The sequence below is a fragment of the Corvus moneduloides genome, chromosome 25 (assembly GCF_009650955.1).
Source record: "Corvus moneduloides isolate bCorMon1 chromosome 25, bCorMon1.pri, whole genome shotgun sequence".
Classification (NCBI taxonomy): Eukaryota; Metazoa; Chordata; class Aves; order Passeriformes; family Corvidae; genus Corvus; species Corvus moneduloides.
Genome location: NC_045500.1, coordinates 5593481 through 5611354, shown reverse-complemented (window position 1 = coordinate 5611354; position 17874 = coordinate 5593481). Strand labels below are relative to the sequence as shown.

General features: G+C 49.1%; 1 protein-coding gene across 12 annotated transcripts; it reads right to left on the bottom strand.

Annotated features, from left to right (window-relative positions):
- Positions 1 to 550: 550 nt before the first annotated feature.
- Positions 551 to 16813, bottom strand: TTC12 (tetratricopeptide repeat domain 12). 12 transcript variants are annotated; one of them, XM_032133794.1, is made up of 23 exons: positions 13883 to 14032; positions 13151 to 13302; positions 12849 to 12879; positions 12245 to 12322; positions 11744 to 11865; positions 11189 to 11248; positions 10802 to 10873; positions 10396 to 10456; positions 10111 to 10299; positions 9509 to 9575; positions 8863 to 8951; positions 8096 to 8261; positions 7386 to 7478; positions 7159 to 7213; positions 6240 to 6365; positions 5775 to 5876; positions 5281 to 5598; positions 4381 to 4482; positions 3768 to 3867; positions 2613 to 2838; positions 2014 to 2070; positions 1218 to 1323; positions 551 to 1099 (listed from the first exon to the last, which is right to left on the bottom strand). In XM_032133794.1, the coding sequence occupies exons 1-22, from the start codon at positions 13944 to 13946 to the stop codon at positions 1245 to 1247; spliced, it is 2409 nt and encodes an 802-aa protein (XP_031989685.1). In that variant the 5' UTR covers positions 13947 to 14032; the 3' UTR covers positions 551 to 1099; positions 1218 to 1244. The 12 variants fall into 12 exon arrangements, with proteins under 12 accessions (XP_031989685.1, XP_031989694.1, XP_031989691.1 ...); XM_032133803.1 differs by having other exon boundaries at positions 551 to 1323; positions 13883 to 14132; XM_032133800.1 differs by lacking the exon at positions 3768 to 3867 and having other exon boundaries at positions 551 to 1323; positions 5281 to 5349; positions 5460 to 5598.
- Positions 16814 to 17874: the final 1061 nt, after the last annotated feature.

The following is a 17874-nucleotide window of genomic DNA, read 5'->3' as shown; positions in this document are numbered from 1 at the left end:
CTGAGAGGGGAGAAAAACCCGTCCCAAGTGCAAGAGAATCTCCTTCTTCCCCAGTGGGAAGCTGATGCAGCTGCTTTTGAAAAAGAGATGATGGAGAATTTGTCAGCCCCTGTTCTGAGGGGACAAAGATTCCCCACAGCACTGACACCCCCAGGTGCCAAGGAGAGCAGCTCAAGAGCCATTTTAAAGTCAAACATGACTGGCCTGTGCTTATTCTTCACAGAAATGTAACAAATTCTTCTGTTTCCCGTGTTCAAAACCAAGACAAGCAAAGAGCTACATTGTATTAGGCTGTCTGTGCTTTAATAAATGACATCAATTTGGTAAATGGCCATAAATGCAAGGTGTTATTTTAGTTGGTAGCTGAGATAATAAATGAACTTCTTCCTCTTGGTATTGTTTCACTGGCTTCTGTGGGGGACCAAAACCACTCCAAAAACCCACTGGAAAGTCAATGTGCTTTGAATTAATTTTATTAAAGAAAAGAAAACTCAAGAAGAAAGTCATATGAAGTGTAGCAATGGGGAACAAAGACACACAGACCTCCCTATAGCTCCGAAGAAGGTAATTTTATTGTAGCAAACCAAGGTTTTTATACTCTAAACTCAACAGAATTGAACCAAACCTTAACAGAACTTAACTGAAACCTAACTGAGAAAGGCACTCATTGGCTGCTGTCTCGGTTTGAGACAAGTTTAGGAGGAAACCTCCTCAGAGGAAGGTCTCCTCTAGGTGTCGGCACTCCCTCCCCCACCGAGACGGAAGGAATTTTCTTGGAGGAGAGTTCGAAAAGCTATTTATTTACCGAAACGCTATTTGTTTAACAAGCAGGGTGCCCGCAGGGCCCGGGGAAAAGATGAGTAACTGTTAAGGTGTGAAAGCTCCTCGCCGTGGCGAAAGCTGGCGCGTTCGGAGCTCTTTGCTGTAGCTGGGTCCGGGCCGGGGTCCGCGGGGTCCGAGATTGGTTCTCGGATCACAGCCAGGCCGAAGAGCTCCGAAAAGAACCACAGGTGCCAGAGGATTGCTGTGTGCAGTCCGGCAAACACCTCTTGCCTCAGCCAAAAGCAGGAAATGTGACTCTCCCTCTGCGCTGCTAAAGCTGAGCAATGCGGGGAGGTGAGCTCACACCGTGCCCAGGAATTCCCAGCTAAAGCTGCAGGACCCATTTCTGGGCATCAAGCAGACGATAGGGGAATACAGAACTGTCATAAAATCACCCCAGCACAGCTGCTGCCACTGCGGTGTCATTGCTCACGAGTCCCTTTGCCCCACAGCCTCCTGCTCATGTGGTCCTCGCATCTCCCCGTGATGCCTTTTCCTGGTCTTAAAATCAAGAGGCATACACGGTTAGAAGGGGAAAAGGGATTTTACCTTGGGATTTATTTTTAAGGATCCTTAGGTGCACACGGCCAGGTCATATGCACCGAAATGCACCCCACCGAGTCTATCTCTTTCCCTGTGTCTCTGTGTCTCTCCTTCCTCCCGCCCCAACATCGGGTATAACATTATAGGTGTTACTAATTAGCAGATCTATCAAAGATTCCCCAATGAGAGGCTTGAGTGAGCCCCCCTCCCCAAGGAACCTTCCCCTGGATGGTTCTATCTGGGTTTACAGAATGTGTTCTGGAGAGGACCTTGGGCTCTGGGGCACACTGATCCCCGGCTATGAAGCTTCTAAAATGTTGAGTCTCTTAGCTTGACAAGTCCAAGAATGTAGGCAAAAAGCACTGGGAATACAGAAGTTGTAAAAGGTATAACAGGGGTATAAAAGAAAAGGCAAAAATCTTCATGGCATCACCCAAGCACTCACTGCCTCACGCTCCCAACCAACTCCCAACCAGCTCTCAACCCACCACCCGATCTGCAGCTGAGCCCTTCCCAGAGTACCTTTTGGTGAACAGGATTGAACAATTTTAACACACTTAACAAAGGTAAAAAAGATTCTCATTCTTATCTCCTGCAATGAAGGGCACTTGTGGAAGGTTTCGGAGAGTTCAGCTGCTGTGCACGTACTTCATGGAGGAGTTCAGGATGGAGAAGCCATTGAGCTTCCTCAGCTGAGGAATGTGCCTGGAAAGACAACAGGGGGAACAGATGGTGAGTAAAAAGTAAAATTTTAAAGCTTTCACTGCTCTGCCCAAACTTCCAGGGGTGTTTAATGCTATGTTCAATAAATTCCTCTTCAAATAAAGTTTCTAGATAATAATACTACAGAGTTAATACAGATAATCTTAATATAGAATTTCTAGATTATTATTGCCCTCAGAAAGGCACATAGATAATATTCTTCAAATAGATGGCATTTCAGATTGATAAATCTAAGCAAAAAAGGTGTTTCCCTTTTATATTTCTGCTGCTATATGAATCTCAGGGCTGATACTTTCTCTACTGCTCATTTGGGATCTACAGACTTCTAACATCACTTCTGTTCTTCCAGCACAGGTAAATGCACTCCTTGAAAGGTGTGAGACAGATAACTGACACCCCAGGAGCCCTAAAGCAGGATCTGGGGACAGGATCACAAGAGGGAAGACTTACACTGCTTGGTTTTTCAGGGATTATCACCTAATAACAAAAAAGGGAAGGAAAAAAAAGTGAGTTTTTGGCCCTACCTTGGCTCAGCCTTACAAAGCCTGCCCAGGGCAATGGCTGAGTTCTCCTGCACCGAGGTTCTCTGGGCATCACCCCCTGCCTGCCTCAGCAGCAGCAGCACCACGTTGGAATCCAGCAGGGAAGTCGCTGCCCCGGGAATGAGCAGGCACTGGCTGAGGCAGAAAGCTGCATTCCCCACAATCAGCTCATTGTCTGACTCCAGCAGCTTCAGCAGCACTTGGAACCCTGGCAGGAGGGGGAATCACTGTTAGATGCACTCAGAGCTGCTCCAGGTGTTCCCTGCTGTCTGCAGGGAGTGAGTTTGGTGCTGTTTTCCTAGAAAAGCTCAGGGAGCAAGGGAATTTCATGGCAATTGCAGCATTCAGGAGGCTGCCTCAGCTGCACTTGCCCAGATGTGTCTCTCACAAAGAACTGAACGTGCCACGTTGAATGCCTTAAACCAGAAATGCTGTTGTGGAAAGGACAGCTGGAAAAAGAAACATAAAAAAGGCTTTCTGTACATCCTGAGCTGCCAAAGCAGCTCGGCTCATCTGAGACCTGCCCCGAAGTACAGCAGAGTGCTTTGGCTCTGACACCTGAAAGCAGCAGCAACATCTCAGGCCAGAGATCCTGAAACACTTAGAGATCACTGAACACTGTCTAGAAAAAGCACAGCCATGGCTTTCTCATCTGTGAGGCTTCCTCTGGCAAACAGAGCTGACAAAGTAAGAATCAGTGACTGCTCACAGGTTAATACCCAGAGTTTTGGTGGAGAGAATGAGAGTGAAGTGTTGCTGCTGATTTGAGGGAATGAAAGCTCAGTCTGCCCCTGACAGTGAGAGGAATCTGGGCTGCACAAAAGAGAGATGATGCTCTGAAAGGCTTTTAATGAGAGGAAATCCTTGGGGTTCAGGTTGAACTGCAGGCACTGACAGCTTCTTGACAGGTTCAGCCATTTAAATAAAATCTAAGCATTCTCTGTAGTTCTGTTAGCATTAATTGGGGCTGGGTTTGAAAGCAATCCAAGCAGTGTTGTACCACAGGAGCAGAGCAAACAGATCAGAAAAGCCCATCCCTCTGCCTCCAGCTCCACCTGGTTTTAATACCAGGCCAAATATCTCCATGGAGGAAACCATGAATAACCCCAAACTCTGGAAATCAGAAGTTTCACTTACTTTTATCCCATTTCACCAGCTCTTCCTGAGCTTGCCTGCTGCTCTTGGTGCAGATGGAAAGGGTCTTTATGGCATAGCTGGATGTGAGCTGCCCTGCAACCTGATGGGATTAAAGCAGGGTGAGCAAACACAGCTCATCCCCACTGTGCCCCAGAACAGTTTGGGTACCCTGGGGAGACTCAGGTATTCCTCATGCCTGAGCCCAAATATCAGATGAAAACCTTTACAAGGCATTTATCTCAAGGTGAACACAGGCTGAGAATCACATAAAACTCATTTAATTCCTGCCAGCAACGAACACACAAAATTCCCTGGATCTCTGCAGCCAAATCCCTTTCAAACCATCAACTCCCCTTGACAAGAGCCCAGTGCCACAGATTTTTTCTAGACTAACTTGATCTGCATAATCCACATCTGCTGGACACAGATATACAGCAAAAATTAAAATAAGAAATAAAAAATTTGTTTAAAAGGCTTAAAATGAACCCTGGGAGCACTGTTACAAGGACAACACTGATGCAGACACATCCTCCAGGGAAAGGAGAATAAACACAGGGGAATTTAGGTTTGCTCAAGGGACAATGCAGGCAGAAATAAAGAGAGTTTCATTTACTTTCAAGAATTTGAGCATTTTCTTCACCACTCCTCCTTTCACCACTTCTTCCACTGCTGAGGGAGACGCTGGCAGGGCACGGCTCAGCACTCCAGTGGCTCTCTAAATGAGGGAAAAAGGAGAGAGAACAAAAGGAAATGTTTATTGGTTCAGGCAGCTTAATTGTTTTGTTTCTTGCAGAGTAAGACTGAAGTAATTAAAGTGCTAAAAGGAGAAATTCACAGAAATTAAGGGAATCCCAGAATTACAGAATCTAACAAAGAACATCTTTAGGATGTGGCTTTTTTATTGTTTCCTGGGGACTGAGCACAGCAGAGCTTCTGGAGACTCAGCACGGGGAGAGATGAGCCCAAACTGGCACCAGCACAACTCCCTGGGGGTTTATTCATTAAAAAATAAAATTACAAATTCCTGGTAGAGACCAGCCCAGCACTGCTGGCACGGAGTGAAGCGAAACAGCTCAGAACAGCTCCTGAGAGCTCAGGGAAGGCACTCAGAGCCCACATCTGCTCCTGGAGAGAGCAGCTCTCCCTGCAGTCCCACCCTATTCCCAGGAGCACAATTGTAATTCCCATACAAGAACTGCAAAGCTGCTGAACACCCCAATTGTTCTTGCTTTGCTTCTCCATTGATTTTTAGAGGGTTTTATGTTGAAAACCTGGCTAAGGATGAAACGGTTTGTAAGAGTTTCTATCAGCAGATTTCAAGAGAACAGTGAAAACCTCTTGCATCAAGCCATATAATGATGAATATAAAGCCATAAAATGATGACTATAAAAGCAGACTATTATTTCTTTATTGCTATTAGGAACGTTTCAGGCTTCAAAGCCTCCTGCACAGGGCAGAGGTTTGCTCTGAAGAGCTCAGGAAAGCCCAAACCAGCTTCTGTTGGTGACTTACTGTGACAATCCTTCCATCCTGATGGCTGAGCAGAGCCAGGCACCTGCCACTGATGGGCACAGCAAAGTCCTGGAAAACACAGGGAGAACTCAGGTCCAGCTGGGGCTGGGAGGGTTGGAGCAGAAATGGGATCATGGACAAAAGAGTCCCCTGGAGATCAGGGGACACCAGTGAGTTACCAGCTCTGCACCGCCCCAGGGAACTTAGGGAATTCTTCCTTCTTGATGGAACGCTGAGTTTTGGATAATTTTGGAATGTGCCCAGCATCTCAGAACATGGCACAATTGGAGAGTGATTCCAAACAAAACTTTTATACCACTGTGGAAAGATAATTTACGTGGGTTTTTTCCCTTTAACTGTGTATATAGAGAAGGTGGTGGTAGAGGAGGAAGTTCTGTCATTTTTTTCACTTTTCAGCCTACTTAAATTGTGAACTACCCTTAAAAATAACCTGCAACACCATCATTTGTGTTTAACTCACAGAAGCTGCATACCTGGATGGTGTCATTGGATTCAAGCAGCAGGTTCATCATCAGGCCCAGCACTGCCAACACACACTGACTGTTCTCAGGGCTGCTGCCATCAGAGCACTCATCCTGTGTGCAGAGCAGGGCAGGGAAATCAGCTCCCAGGGCCAGCCTTCTCGGGGGAGAGAAGTCCTGGGAGAAGCAGAGCTAAGGACACCTTTGTGACACAAATTCCTGTGTCTGGTACCCAAAGCTGCCCACTCCAAACTTGTGATGTCTGGGCTGTTCCAAAGATCCCTTCCCACCCTCTGGACCCTTCAGTTTTTGAGGACTGGGTTCACACCACAGCCTCACCCTTTTAAGGGGCACAGCTGAGGACGGGCTGCTCTGAGAGCTTCACCCAAAATCCCAAATGGAGTGAAAGGTCTCAGGGCTGTGAGGGGAGCAGACAAATGGGAGAGAGGGCTGGGAACACTCCCCAGGTTGCTTTACCAGGCAGGCCTGCCAGCACTCCCTGCTCCGAGCCAGCTGTGCCCGCACCTCAGCATCTGCACACAGGCTGCCCACCATGCCCACAGTGAGGGCTGTGCCCGCTGGGTTCACCTGCCTGAAGCGCCCCTGAAACACAGGGAGGGAAGGGAAAATTCACACCAAACCAGGAGGAAACAGCACATGTGTGTGCCAGCCCCTCTGGCAACGGGAAATGGGATTCCAGGGTCTCGCTGCTAAATCCCAGCTGCCCAAGGTTTGCAGGTTTCCCTCATTTCCAAAATGGATCTCCTGCTTTAAGAGCCCTGGGGAAAAGGGATGGATTTTGTGTTCCCTAGCCCCAGGCTGTGAACATTTCCTACAGTCACTCACTCAGGGCACAGAAGAGCTGCTGCAGCTGTAATTCCAGCAAGGAATGTTCAGAAAGAAGAGCAACAAACAGTGGAAGTTGTGTCATTATTGTCTTGCTGCTCATTTGGAGAAGTGGGAGTGTTTTACTTCCCAGCTCTGCCACTCTGCAGCAGAACCAACCTTCCTCCTTCCTCAGCACAAGTTTCTGTACCAACACATTTTAAATTTGCTGCTGGAATAAAGGATACCCAGGAAAGGGATTATTTACCTTGGGACCCAATGTCATCTCCTCACCCTGAGCCCTCAGATTAGAAGGAAAAAGTCACAGAAGCAGTTGCTGACAGGGGATTAAAGTCACATCAAGAAGAGCACAACACAAAACTGAAGGTGAAACTATCAGTGGGAATCTGCAACCAAGGCCAGAGTTTTTACTGAATATTAAATTAGGGATGTGTAGGACAAAATGTTGGAGAAAAAGAACATTGTCCTGACCATTTCTTGCACCTATAGAGCAGACACAGGATATGTTACACCAAAATAAACTGGAAACACAAAATCACATCATTCCTACCATCAACTCAGTGAGTAAAGCCCTGGAAAGCAGGACCCGATGCTCGGTTTGGAACCTGTGGGGGGATAAAAACCCAAAGTTTTATGCAAAAAACACAGCTAAAGGCAAGACAAGAGCAACAGAAACATCAGTAACCTCACAGCAGAGGTGGCCAACAGCCTGTCCCTGTTCCATTCAGTACAACTCAAAGCACAACTTTACAGAAATGAATGAGGAATTTAAATTACCTGTCGGCCACAATTAAGTCAGACAGGATGCTCATGGCACCATCAGCCTCTTCATCAGTGTTCCTGACAAATGCCATCAAAACCTGCAGCCATCTGCTGCACCAAAAATTGGTGTCAGCTTTGGTTTCATTACTAAAGATCAAAATTCTGTTTTTTCAGGTTGTTGGTATTTCAAGCCACAGTTAAATCTGCCTTTTTTAAGCACCCTCTGACATGTAGCTCATTCCTTTAACCTTTCCTCCCCAGGAAAAATGAACAATCTCTCCTGTTCATCCACGACTCCTCCAAAGCAGTAAATGGACATTTCTCCTCTGGTTAACTCTGGGAGGAAGCAGCAGGACAGTGGGATAAAGGTAAGGGAATGGTGTTTCTTCTCCCACTCAGTGAGTCATGGCAACAGTAAATAACCACAAATCCCAATTATTAAATGAGAGACCCTCAGCTGCAAACCAGGAGATTTTAGAGGCAGCAGGGTGAGCTCTGCCTGAGTGCTACACGTGTTTAAGGGAGGGCACTGAGCACCCTCCTACTTTGTTTCAGACATCAGAACTTCCTGCAGTTCTACCCCACACAGCCAACTCTCAGTTTTGCCAGGCCAGGCCTGTCCCAGGAAGGGGCAGAAGCCTCAGTGAAGTTTCCCCCTGGAGCTGGGGCAGGGAGTTCTGAGCACTGAGCTCAGCCTTCCAGGGCATTTTCCTGGCGTTGGTCACCTGCTCAGCTCCTGCCTGGCCAGCAGCCTCCTGCTGCTCTCGTTCTCTGAGCAGAGACAAATCAGTGCCAAGGTCTCCCTCTGGATCTCGTGTGTCCCAGAGGAAAGCAGCTCTGGCAGCTGGGCACTCACTTCAGGCTGGGCCAACAGGAGACGCTGATTTTCTTCTGGAAAAAGGAGAGAAAATCTCAGAGCAATGTCACACACTGGCATCCTCACTTTAAATTTTTTTTTTTTTCAGCAGGAATATTTTATTTGGCATCAGCTGAACCCCACAAGTCAACACAGGCACCAATATTCTGTATTTCCCCTTGTGGCACCTGCACCACTTCACCACCCACCCCAGCCCATTTCTCACCCACGTGGGTATTCCCTAAAAACAGAGGCAGGTATCTGCCCAAGCACTACTGATGGCTTAATTCTAAAAGAATTCAGCCTTCTCTTCTATGAAGCTCTGCTTTTTGCAGCTATAACTGCTTAAACCAGAAAATTGTACAAGTGGTATTATCCTAGGAGCAGCAATGATCACAGGGCATTTACTCTGCACCCCTTGGGTGGATTTGAAATGCTCACAGAGTGGAAATTTCATCCTGCCAAAGCTATGGCTGCATCCAACACCTCCTCTGACCTGTAAAACTCGGTTACAATCAGGTCTGGGTGGATCCAGGTGCTCTGGGAGAGGGGTGGCCATGCCAGCCCAGTCCCAGCCCCAGCAATGCCACATTAATTACACGTTAACAGGGATGAGTGGGGATTCCAGAGCTTTACCATTCCCAGCACAGGCAGCTTGCCACAGGAGGAGAAGGGAAACACACAGCTCCACCTCAGCAGGGCTCTTCCTCTCTGCACAGAAGGCCCTGAACGAGAACAGTCAGCTTGTGAACAGAGCAGAGGATGGACCAAACCAGTGAGAAACAGCCAGGGAATAAAAATTTCTGACTGCTTCATCCCTCAGGTGTGTTTGCAGGCACCACCCAAAATATGGATGAACCCTGAAGAGTCTCAGTGCTGCAGGTCCCAGGGATGCTCCTCTTCAGGCTGCGGTACAGAGCTGAACACCCAAATATTCACTGATGGCCAGAGCACCAGGGGGTGTAGCTGGAGCAACCAACTGCCTTCAGATGTTCTTTTATATTCAGGTTTTTTCTACCAACCTGTTCTCACCACAGAGATAGGATAACTGCCCAGAAAGAGCAGACACAACAGCAATTAATGAATTCTCCTCCCTGCATCTAAGGGAGCATTGTTTGTGTCAGAGTGAGGTACAAGTCCCTCCATTCAGACACTAAAATCTGGTATTACATTCTCCTCTGATCAGTTCATCTGCATTTCAAGAGGTGATTCTGTTTCTTGAAAACAATATTCCCATTTCCTCAGGCTGGAGCCCCCAGTGTCCCCTCTGGAGAGCTCTTACCCTCTGACAGGCTCGTTCCCGAGGATACTGAAGCCATTGTTTGTCCTAAATAACGTCTGCCCGGTGCCTGGAAGAGGCAGAGATAAACAGCTCAGGTGTGTGATCCACACAGCCAGGCAGGCTCCTGCTCTTCCTGCACAGTGCTAAAAGAAAAGGTCACTGCACCAGCAACTTTGGGGAAAAACATCATTGAAAGAGGGGGCAAACTCCAGGAATGAAGAAGTAGCAGCAGCTTGGAAGCTGCAAATTGCTCTGATTCATGCCTGGCCTGAATGCCTGTTGGCTTCAAGTGTTTACGAAGGCTGAAACACAAAAGTGGCTTTGTAACTCAATGGGCTTTAACAGAGAATTACAGATACTTCTGAACAAACGAGACCCAAATCCCCAAGAAGTCTCAACAGCTCAGCTACATCATCAGTGTAATTCTACAAAATGCTGTAAACACCTGAAATACCTACTGGCCACACTGAAACATCAAACATTGCCAGTTTGATGTTTTAAATACAGGAACAGTTCCTCTGCTCCTTTAAAAACTGCTCCCTTGCCCTCCTCTGCCTGGGTTACAACTCCCCAAATGAACAACTTCTGCATCAAATACTCACAATTGTTCAGAGCTTCTGCCAGAAGCCTGATGCCTGCTGTGTAGTAGAGGATATCCTGGCCAGGGGTGTTGATCCTCTGCAGCAATTCCTGGATGGATAAAGCAGCAGCATTCCCAGCCTGGACTTCCCTCGCTGCTCTCTCTTCATCTCTCACCCTCTTCTCCTCCAAGTTGGCCTCATTCACACAATCTGGGAAATCAGAAGGAAACCAAGCATGGCAGGGAAATGGTTTCTGTTCTGTTCCATCTTCATCAGTAAACAAGTGAAGAAATATCCACTGCTTACCTTTAAACAGGTTTTCCTTTTGGGGATCAATTTGCAGCATCTTCTCATAGCAGTGCCTGGACTTAAAGGGGAGAAGAAAAGGGCTCTCAATTTCAGATAAAAATAGGATGATGATATCCCAATCAGACCCCAAAAGTTTTTGGGGCCACAGTCCTTAATAAATGTGAAAAATAAAATGTATGGAGACACAGATGTCAAAGCTCTCCAAAAAGTCCAGTATTCTCAGTCCCTACACCTGCCTGCTGCTGCAAATTAAAAGGGAATTTTCCAGTAAAACCCAAGGAGCAAAAAATCAGAGTTCCAGGGAGAAAACAAAAAATGAGGCATAGCCTGGAACTTTCTTTCTCTCACCCACCAGAAGCAGAACAAAACATGGTCCTGTGGCCACAAAATTCAGCCAACTTACCTCACTGAAGTGCTGCAGTGCCAGGTGAGCTTTCCCCATTAGAAAATAGGCTTTGAGACAGTTTTTATTGCACTGGGTTAAATAAGAAATTATTATTAGTTATGTGTTTAGAAAATGAATATTTTAATATTTTTTCCAGCCTTCTGACTAATAATTAGAGCTGCCCAAAGCAAAGATTAGGGTATTTATACCCTTTATTAGAGGTGTCTAAAGTTTTCATGCTGAATTATTGCCCCAGGGACCCAAGGAACACAGGCTTGGGGTGAGGGTGGAAAGCAGGGTTTCCAAAAGGTGATTATTTCCTGCTCATTTGTGTGTCAAAATTATGGATTTCTGTAAACAATGCTAATCTTAGAGGTCTTTCCCATTGGACAGTTTGGGAATTACCTTCAATGCCCACTCACAGTCACTGATGGCTTTTTCATACTCGTGGAGCTTCAGGTAGGCCTGAAATAAACCCCAAAATAGTCCAGGCAGGAGAATTAGAATCCTTCAAACAACTTCTGCCCACTGTTGTACAAACATTGGCTAATTAAGAAGAATAAAATTAGGCTGCTGATTGGCCTGGCCATTGATTTTGCAGGGTAATTCCCATTCTGAACTCGTCTGCCATCTCCCTGGATTTTCTAATTTAGAACAAATTTAATAGAACTCCACACACACACAGGGCAAACAGAGAATGCAAAGCAAATATTTCGTTCTACAGTTTTAGAGGTGATCCCTGAAAAAGAATCACTAAAAAAAAAATACCAGTGTATTAAAATAGAACTGTGAATTGGAATGGTTGTTCTGGAGAAGCAGGGGTTCACCACATCCAGGAGGGAGGAGATGTGAGCTCAGGATGGAATAATCACTCTCACATAACAGAACAATGGGTCTGGGTTTTATCCTGGCACAGCACCACCAAAACCAGCCAGAAGTGGCTCCTTTGCTCCCACTGACCTGTGCCCTGTTTGTGTACAGCTCCTGCTTGTCCTTCAGCTTCTGCAGCCCCTCCGTGTACCTCCGGATGGCCAGGGCAAAGTCTCCTTCCCTGAAGGCTTCGTTGCCCTTCTCCTTCAGGGCTGCAGAGCAGCAGAATGCATTGAGAACAACAATTCCCCTTTAATTCCCCCAAACGGCGGCTGAGGGAACAGAGGCTGTGCTCTCCTGCTGGAAGAGCCACCAGAATTCCAGGCTGCCCATTATTTGCAAGGCTTTCAATGCAGCCATTCCTCTTTCAGAGGGAAAACCGAGCACTTCTCTCTGCCCAGCCCAGACTCCCTCCCTCCATCCCAAACCAGCACCACAGTGAGAAGAACACGGAGAAATGCAGGATGCAACAGCTCTGTCAAATCCCTAACCCTGCTCCAGTGCTGGGCTCACACAAGCAAAGCAGTGCCTCCCCCAGTCCCTGCCAGGTCCTCTTTGAAGGCACCAGCCTGAAGTGCTTTCAGCACTCACCATTTGCCAACTGCTCATTCTTCTTCCTTCGCTGGGCTCGTTCTTTTGCATCCTTTTCCAAAGCTGCCAGGAAGGCGCCTTCCAGCCGGGAGAGTCGGTGGCGTTTTAGGGAATCAAAAAAAAACCAAACAAAAACCAAACAACAACAACAAAAAAGCCCAAACTTCATTAAATTAGAGGAAAAACCCCCAATTTCGAGGGTATTTCTGAGTCATTTCTTAATTAAAAAAAAAAAATACTAAGGGGCCATTACAGCAATCAAAGTGGAACGTGGTGACAAGCTGTCAGAGATAACGATGATGCCACCACTGAGGATCTGCACATCTGCCTTGCTGCAGCTCCTCTCCAGGGGCAAACAAACATGTTTGCTTTTAAATTCAGAATAAAAAGTGTTCATGTGAGGAGCCAGAATAGAACAAGGCTCCTACCTGTGAAAAATACAACCGTGCTGGTAAGACCTTGAAAAACCTGATTGAATTTTGGTTAAAGCCACTGCAAAAGTCAGCTTGGACTTTGACAGGGGTGGCATCAGGTCTTGCATGAACTCCATCCCTTCTAAAACTGGTTTTAGAGCTGTGGCAGACTAAGAGGAGCACTGTCCTACCTGCATCCACTGCCTCTGCCCTCGCCATGTCCTGGAAAAACAGAAACACAGCACAAATATTTTGGGAAAAGCCACAACAGCAAAGGAACCCTTGCACAAAGCTACAGGGAGCACCCAGGAATATCTGGGTACATCTGAAATATCCAGATTGACACACAGAAGGATCATCCATTTGACATTTAAACAAAGGATGGCAAGGATTTGATACATTTTGACATTCCTGGAAAGCTTCCATTTGTGCCTTTAACAGGGGCAAGACCTGAACTGTGTCCAGCTTTAATTTCAGAGGGAAAAGCCCTTACAGAAGTGTTGATGACTGTTCTGTTCACTGTGGTCCTGCTCTCCTCCTCCTCCTCCCTGCTGGCTCCTTCCTCTCGGAGCCTTTTCTCTGTCTCAGCAATGGCTTCTTCCTTGACAGCCGAGTCTGAGGAGTTCAGGCCTTGCAGCAAATTGGCTAAAAAGACACAGAAAAAAAAAATTAGATATATATACACACACAGGACTTCAAGCATGAAAGGACCAGGAGTTCAGGTGGCACCTGCTTTGAAGGCACTGCTGATGAGGACGGCTTTTACCATAAAATTATAGAACCAAGGAATGGTTGGGGCTGGAAAAGACTTTAAAATGCACCCATTGCCATGGGCAGGGACACCTTCCACAGAGCAGGATGCTCCGAGCCCCGTCCAGCGTGGCCTTGGACACATTAAATGAACAGAAACATTTACAGAGTCCATTTCCTGTGACTTCCAGGAGCCACCTGCAGTTTCTGTCACCACAATCGAGATTTACAAAAGAAAGCGGCTCAGCATCCCCAATAAAACAAGAGACCCTCAGCACCCACAAAGCCTCCACTCACCCGAGCTCACAGGGAAACCCTGAACAAACCGAACCAGAGCGGGGAGCAGCGGGAATTTTCCCCTTTCCCACGGATTTTCTGCCTTCCTTTCTCCCGCTCCTCCCTCTCCCTTCGCTCCCTCCCTGCGCTGTTCCCCCGCCGGAGCCGCCGCGGCCGCCGGGCCTCTCCGGACACTCACCGACTTCATCCACGCGGCGCAAGAACCGCTGGAAATCCGCCTCGGTGTCCTCGTCGCGCAGCATGGCCGGGGGACAGCGGAGGAACGAGGGGACACCGGGGGACACCGGGGGACAGCGGGGGACAGTAGCGGACAGCGGGACCCGCCGCGGCCGGGCCTCGAACCCGCGGCGCCGTTGCCGGGGAGACGCGGCTGCCGCCGCAGCCGCGGGTGGGCGGGGATATGTAGATGAGGGGGCGGGGTCACGCGGAGGAGGGGCGTGTTATGCGAATGAGGGGACGGGTTATGCAAATGAGAGGGTTTATGCAAACGAGCCGGCAATTTGGCGGGAAACCGGCAGGCACCGCCCGCGCGCTCCCGGCACAAAATCCCGGGATTATCCCGGCTGGAAAAGAGCTCCGACACCACCGAGCCCACTCTGTGACCCACCCCCACCCTGTCCCCAGCCCAGAGCACTGAGCGCCACGTCCAGGCCTTCCCTGGACGCCTCCAGGGATGGGCACTCCAAACCTCCCTGGGCAGCCCCTGCCGAGGCCTGAGCGCCCTTTCCATGGGGAGATTCCTGCTGATGTCCGGCCTGAAGCTTGCCCTGATTTTTATACCAGACTCGGCTTATTTTTCTTTTAAGGGCTCCCTGAAACGCTGTGGCTTTCCCGATCTTTGGGAGGCGGCGGCGATGGAAGCTGTCGGCCGCTGCACGGAGCTGCGCTGCCAAGGGATTGCCATTCCCGGCACATCCTCATCCCGGGAACGGCACATTCCACACGGAGGGCACCCGGCAGCACGAGGGCAGCTCACCCTGGGGCTGCTGCCGGTGAGATGGGAACTCACACCGCAGCCACATCCATCTGCCTCCGCTTCCACATCCCGCCTCGTCACACGGGAGATGAAATCCTGAGTGCCAGAGAGGTGCTGAGCTCCACAGGCAGCCAGAACCCCCCGTCCCTTCCACCCCCTTGGCTGCAGGAACAGCCAGGATATCCCTTTTCCCCCCTCATGCACCAAGCCCCAACGATTCCCTTCCCTCCTCTCACTGCCATCAGCTCTGCCCACACCACCCTCCATCCCCAAGGGGTTTTTTTCCCCTCTAATGAAGCTGTTCCCAGCCCAGTGCCCAGTTAAAAACACCCACGAGGCCACAGCTGGGGCACTGGGATGCTCAGGAATTTGGGTTTTATTTGTTATCCCACAAAACCTGGGGGATAAAGCCACACCGTGCAGCAAATGTGCAGAGGGCAGAGACACCTTTAGTCTCTGAATACTTCAAAAAGCACTTAAAATGATGCTCTGAAGCACGTGCACAATGTTCACGTGCTTATATCTGATTAAAAGGCCAGCTAATTTTAATTTCTAGAAGGGATGAGAGAAAGAAGCAGCACAAAAATGTCCCTCCGCCTCCCTCCAGCCCCCCAGCCCCGCTCAGACTTACCCCAAATTCAGCCCAGCCTGGGGTAAAGGAGCCACACTCAGCCAAGGTGATGCTGCCAGTCAGGTGCCATGGCCTTAACAGAGGGAGAAATGAGGGAAAATGAAAATTAAATGGAAATTAGAAGGTCTGAGGGTTGAGGAAACGGCTGCAGAAATATAAAGATCTAATAAAGGATTTGTCAGTGGTTTTGCCACCGAGCACAACGCCAGCTCCAGGGGCAGCAAAATCCCTTTCCACTTCTGTGGGAGGAGAGGGAAGAAGCCCTGAGCTCCTCCAGGTTAAAAAGGTGCAGCAGGGAACCGGGCAAAGGCAGGGCACGGGTTCCATCCAGCTGGCACGGTGGACAGTGACCGGGGCATTCAGGGAACCCTGACCCAGAAAGGGCAACCCCAGAGCCTCCCCTTCAACCCCAGCCAGGGACTTCGGGTCAATTGATGCCTCCCAGTTGAAAGCAGTTGGTGTTTTTTATATCAAATGGTCGGGTAGTGACTAAAAAAGCTCTTTTTCAGTGAAGTGGAATCTTCTGTGTGAAAATCAACTCTGTTTTGCCTGAATTTGTGAAGATAAGACAACCCTCCCCTCCCTGTAATCCCCAGAGTAAAAAAATTAAAGTTGCCCATTTGGACAATTTTTAGCTGAAATTTAGAAAAAAATATCAAGACTTTTAAATGAATTAATTGAATAAATTAATTACATTCAAACCTCAGTTATCAAGTTCAGGCACCCAATTCAGGCTGGGCAGAGGACACCTGTTAACCCAACGCTCCACTCACGCTTTCCACAGCCAGGCAACAGAAAAGTGCCTTTTGTGGGGAAAAGGCTCCTCAGTAGCTGTGAAACTGCATTTTTGTGTTTGTTATCTCCAGGAAATAAGTAAATAAGTATAGAGGGACAAAGAAATCAACTCTGAAGTGCTGTTAGTGACACTCAGTTGGGATGAGGCAGCAGGACCAGGTGCTGGCCCTGGCAGAGCAGCTAAAGAAGGGCAGACTGCAGGCATCAGCTTTTTTTTTTTTTTTTTTTTTTTTTTTTTTTTTTTTTTTTTGTAATTTTTATTTGAACACAGTATTCTGACAGAATGCAAAGTCAAAATCCTCAGTTAGTATCAGTATTTACACCAGTGAGAATGGGGATAAAGGTGGAGTCGATGTTTCACTCGGTAAAAAGATTTTTTGTTTTTTTCTTTTTTTAACAAGATAGAAGGCCCCCAAAAGTAGGGAATGCTGGGGAAGGATGGCCATGGAGGGGCTGAGAACAACTACCAAAACAGCCTGGTGGTGAAAAATGTGGGGTTTGAAGGCTCCATAGAAAAGTGTGAAAAGAAAACTCCACTCTGGAAGCTGACGGGTGGGATGCACTATTGTCACCTGTACGAATGGTGCAGCACGAGATGGCAGCGCTCCTGGTGACACTGGGGAGGGACACGGAGCAGCCAGGGCAGTGCCACGGGCCCCAGCAGTGCCACCAGCCCCGGGGATGGACACACGGAGCAGCCAGGGCAGTGCCACGGGCCCCAGCAGTGCCACCAGCCCCGGGGATGGACACACGGAGCAGCCAGGGCAGTGCCACGGGCCCCAGCAGTGCCACCAGCCCCGGGGATGGACACACGGAGCAGCCAGGGCAGTGCCACCGGCCCCTGCAGTGCCACCAGCCCCGGGGATGGACACACGGAGCAGCCACAGCAGTGCCACCGGCCCCTGCAGTGCCACCAGCCCCGGGGATGGACACACGGAGCAGCCAGGGCAGTGCCACCAACGTGGGGCTGGTCCCTGCCCGTGGGGACCCATCAAAGCTGTGAGGCCACTGCTGGCTGGGAACGGGCTACTTGGACATGAAATTGAATTAAATTGAATGATTCCCCCTCGAGGGCGATGTAAACCCACCACAGGTGTGGGGAGGGGTCATGGGAGCACTGAAAGGAGCTGCTGGACACTGCTCAGGGTTCCCTCCTGGCTCGGAGTGGGGCTCACTCCATCTGCCCCAAACCAGAGCTTTGGGATGGAAAGGACCTTAAAGCCCAGCCAGTGCCACTCCCAAAGTGCCACTGGGTGCTAGGCTGGGCTCTGAGCTGGTCACCTTTTGGGACAAAAACGCCAATCCAGGTGGGGCAGCTCCCCCAGTTCCCACCCGGCAGGTGCTGGTGGAGGTCCTGGGGCAGGTTTTTGGGAGGGGTGCTGTGTTTCCTTCCAAGCTGCCCAGCTCTGAGGGGTTCCAGCACACACAGGTGACAAAAGCAGCCAGAACTCGGCACAGAAGGGACAAACTGTGCTCACCCACGGGGATGGAGGCACCAGCGCTGCCCCCGCACTGCCCAGCTGTGGCAGGGCCACGGCTGCTCTTCATGGATTCATTTCTTTGGGGAAAAAGAAAGGAATCCTTGGGACCATGAGCCCAACTTGCCCAGGGCTCCATGGACACTGCTGTGACGGTCATGCAAGGGCTGGACTTGACACCAGGCTTGGCAACGAGGCCCCATCCTGCCCCAAAAGCCGCCCAGGACGGGCGGGGAGCCTCTGCCTGCACCTCCATCGCCCTCCCCGTGCACCCCAGGAGCTGAGGAAAA

Bases quoted from the DNA above. Each gene is read 5' to 3' on its own strand.
- TTC12 (XM_032133803.1), bottom strand. From the start codon at position 13,946: ATGCTGCGCGACGAGGACACCGAGGCGGATTTCCAGCGGTTCTTGCGC. The intron at 7,214-7,385 runs GTAATTTAAATT...ATCCCCCCACAG, and splicing joins GACTTAATTGTGGCCGACAG to GTTCCAAACCGAGCATCGGG. The intron at 4,483-5,280 runs GTAAGTCACCAA...TCCCTCATTTAG, and splicing joins AGGATGGAAGGATTGTCACA to AGAGCCACTGGAGTGCTGAG.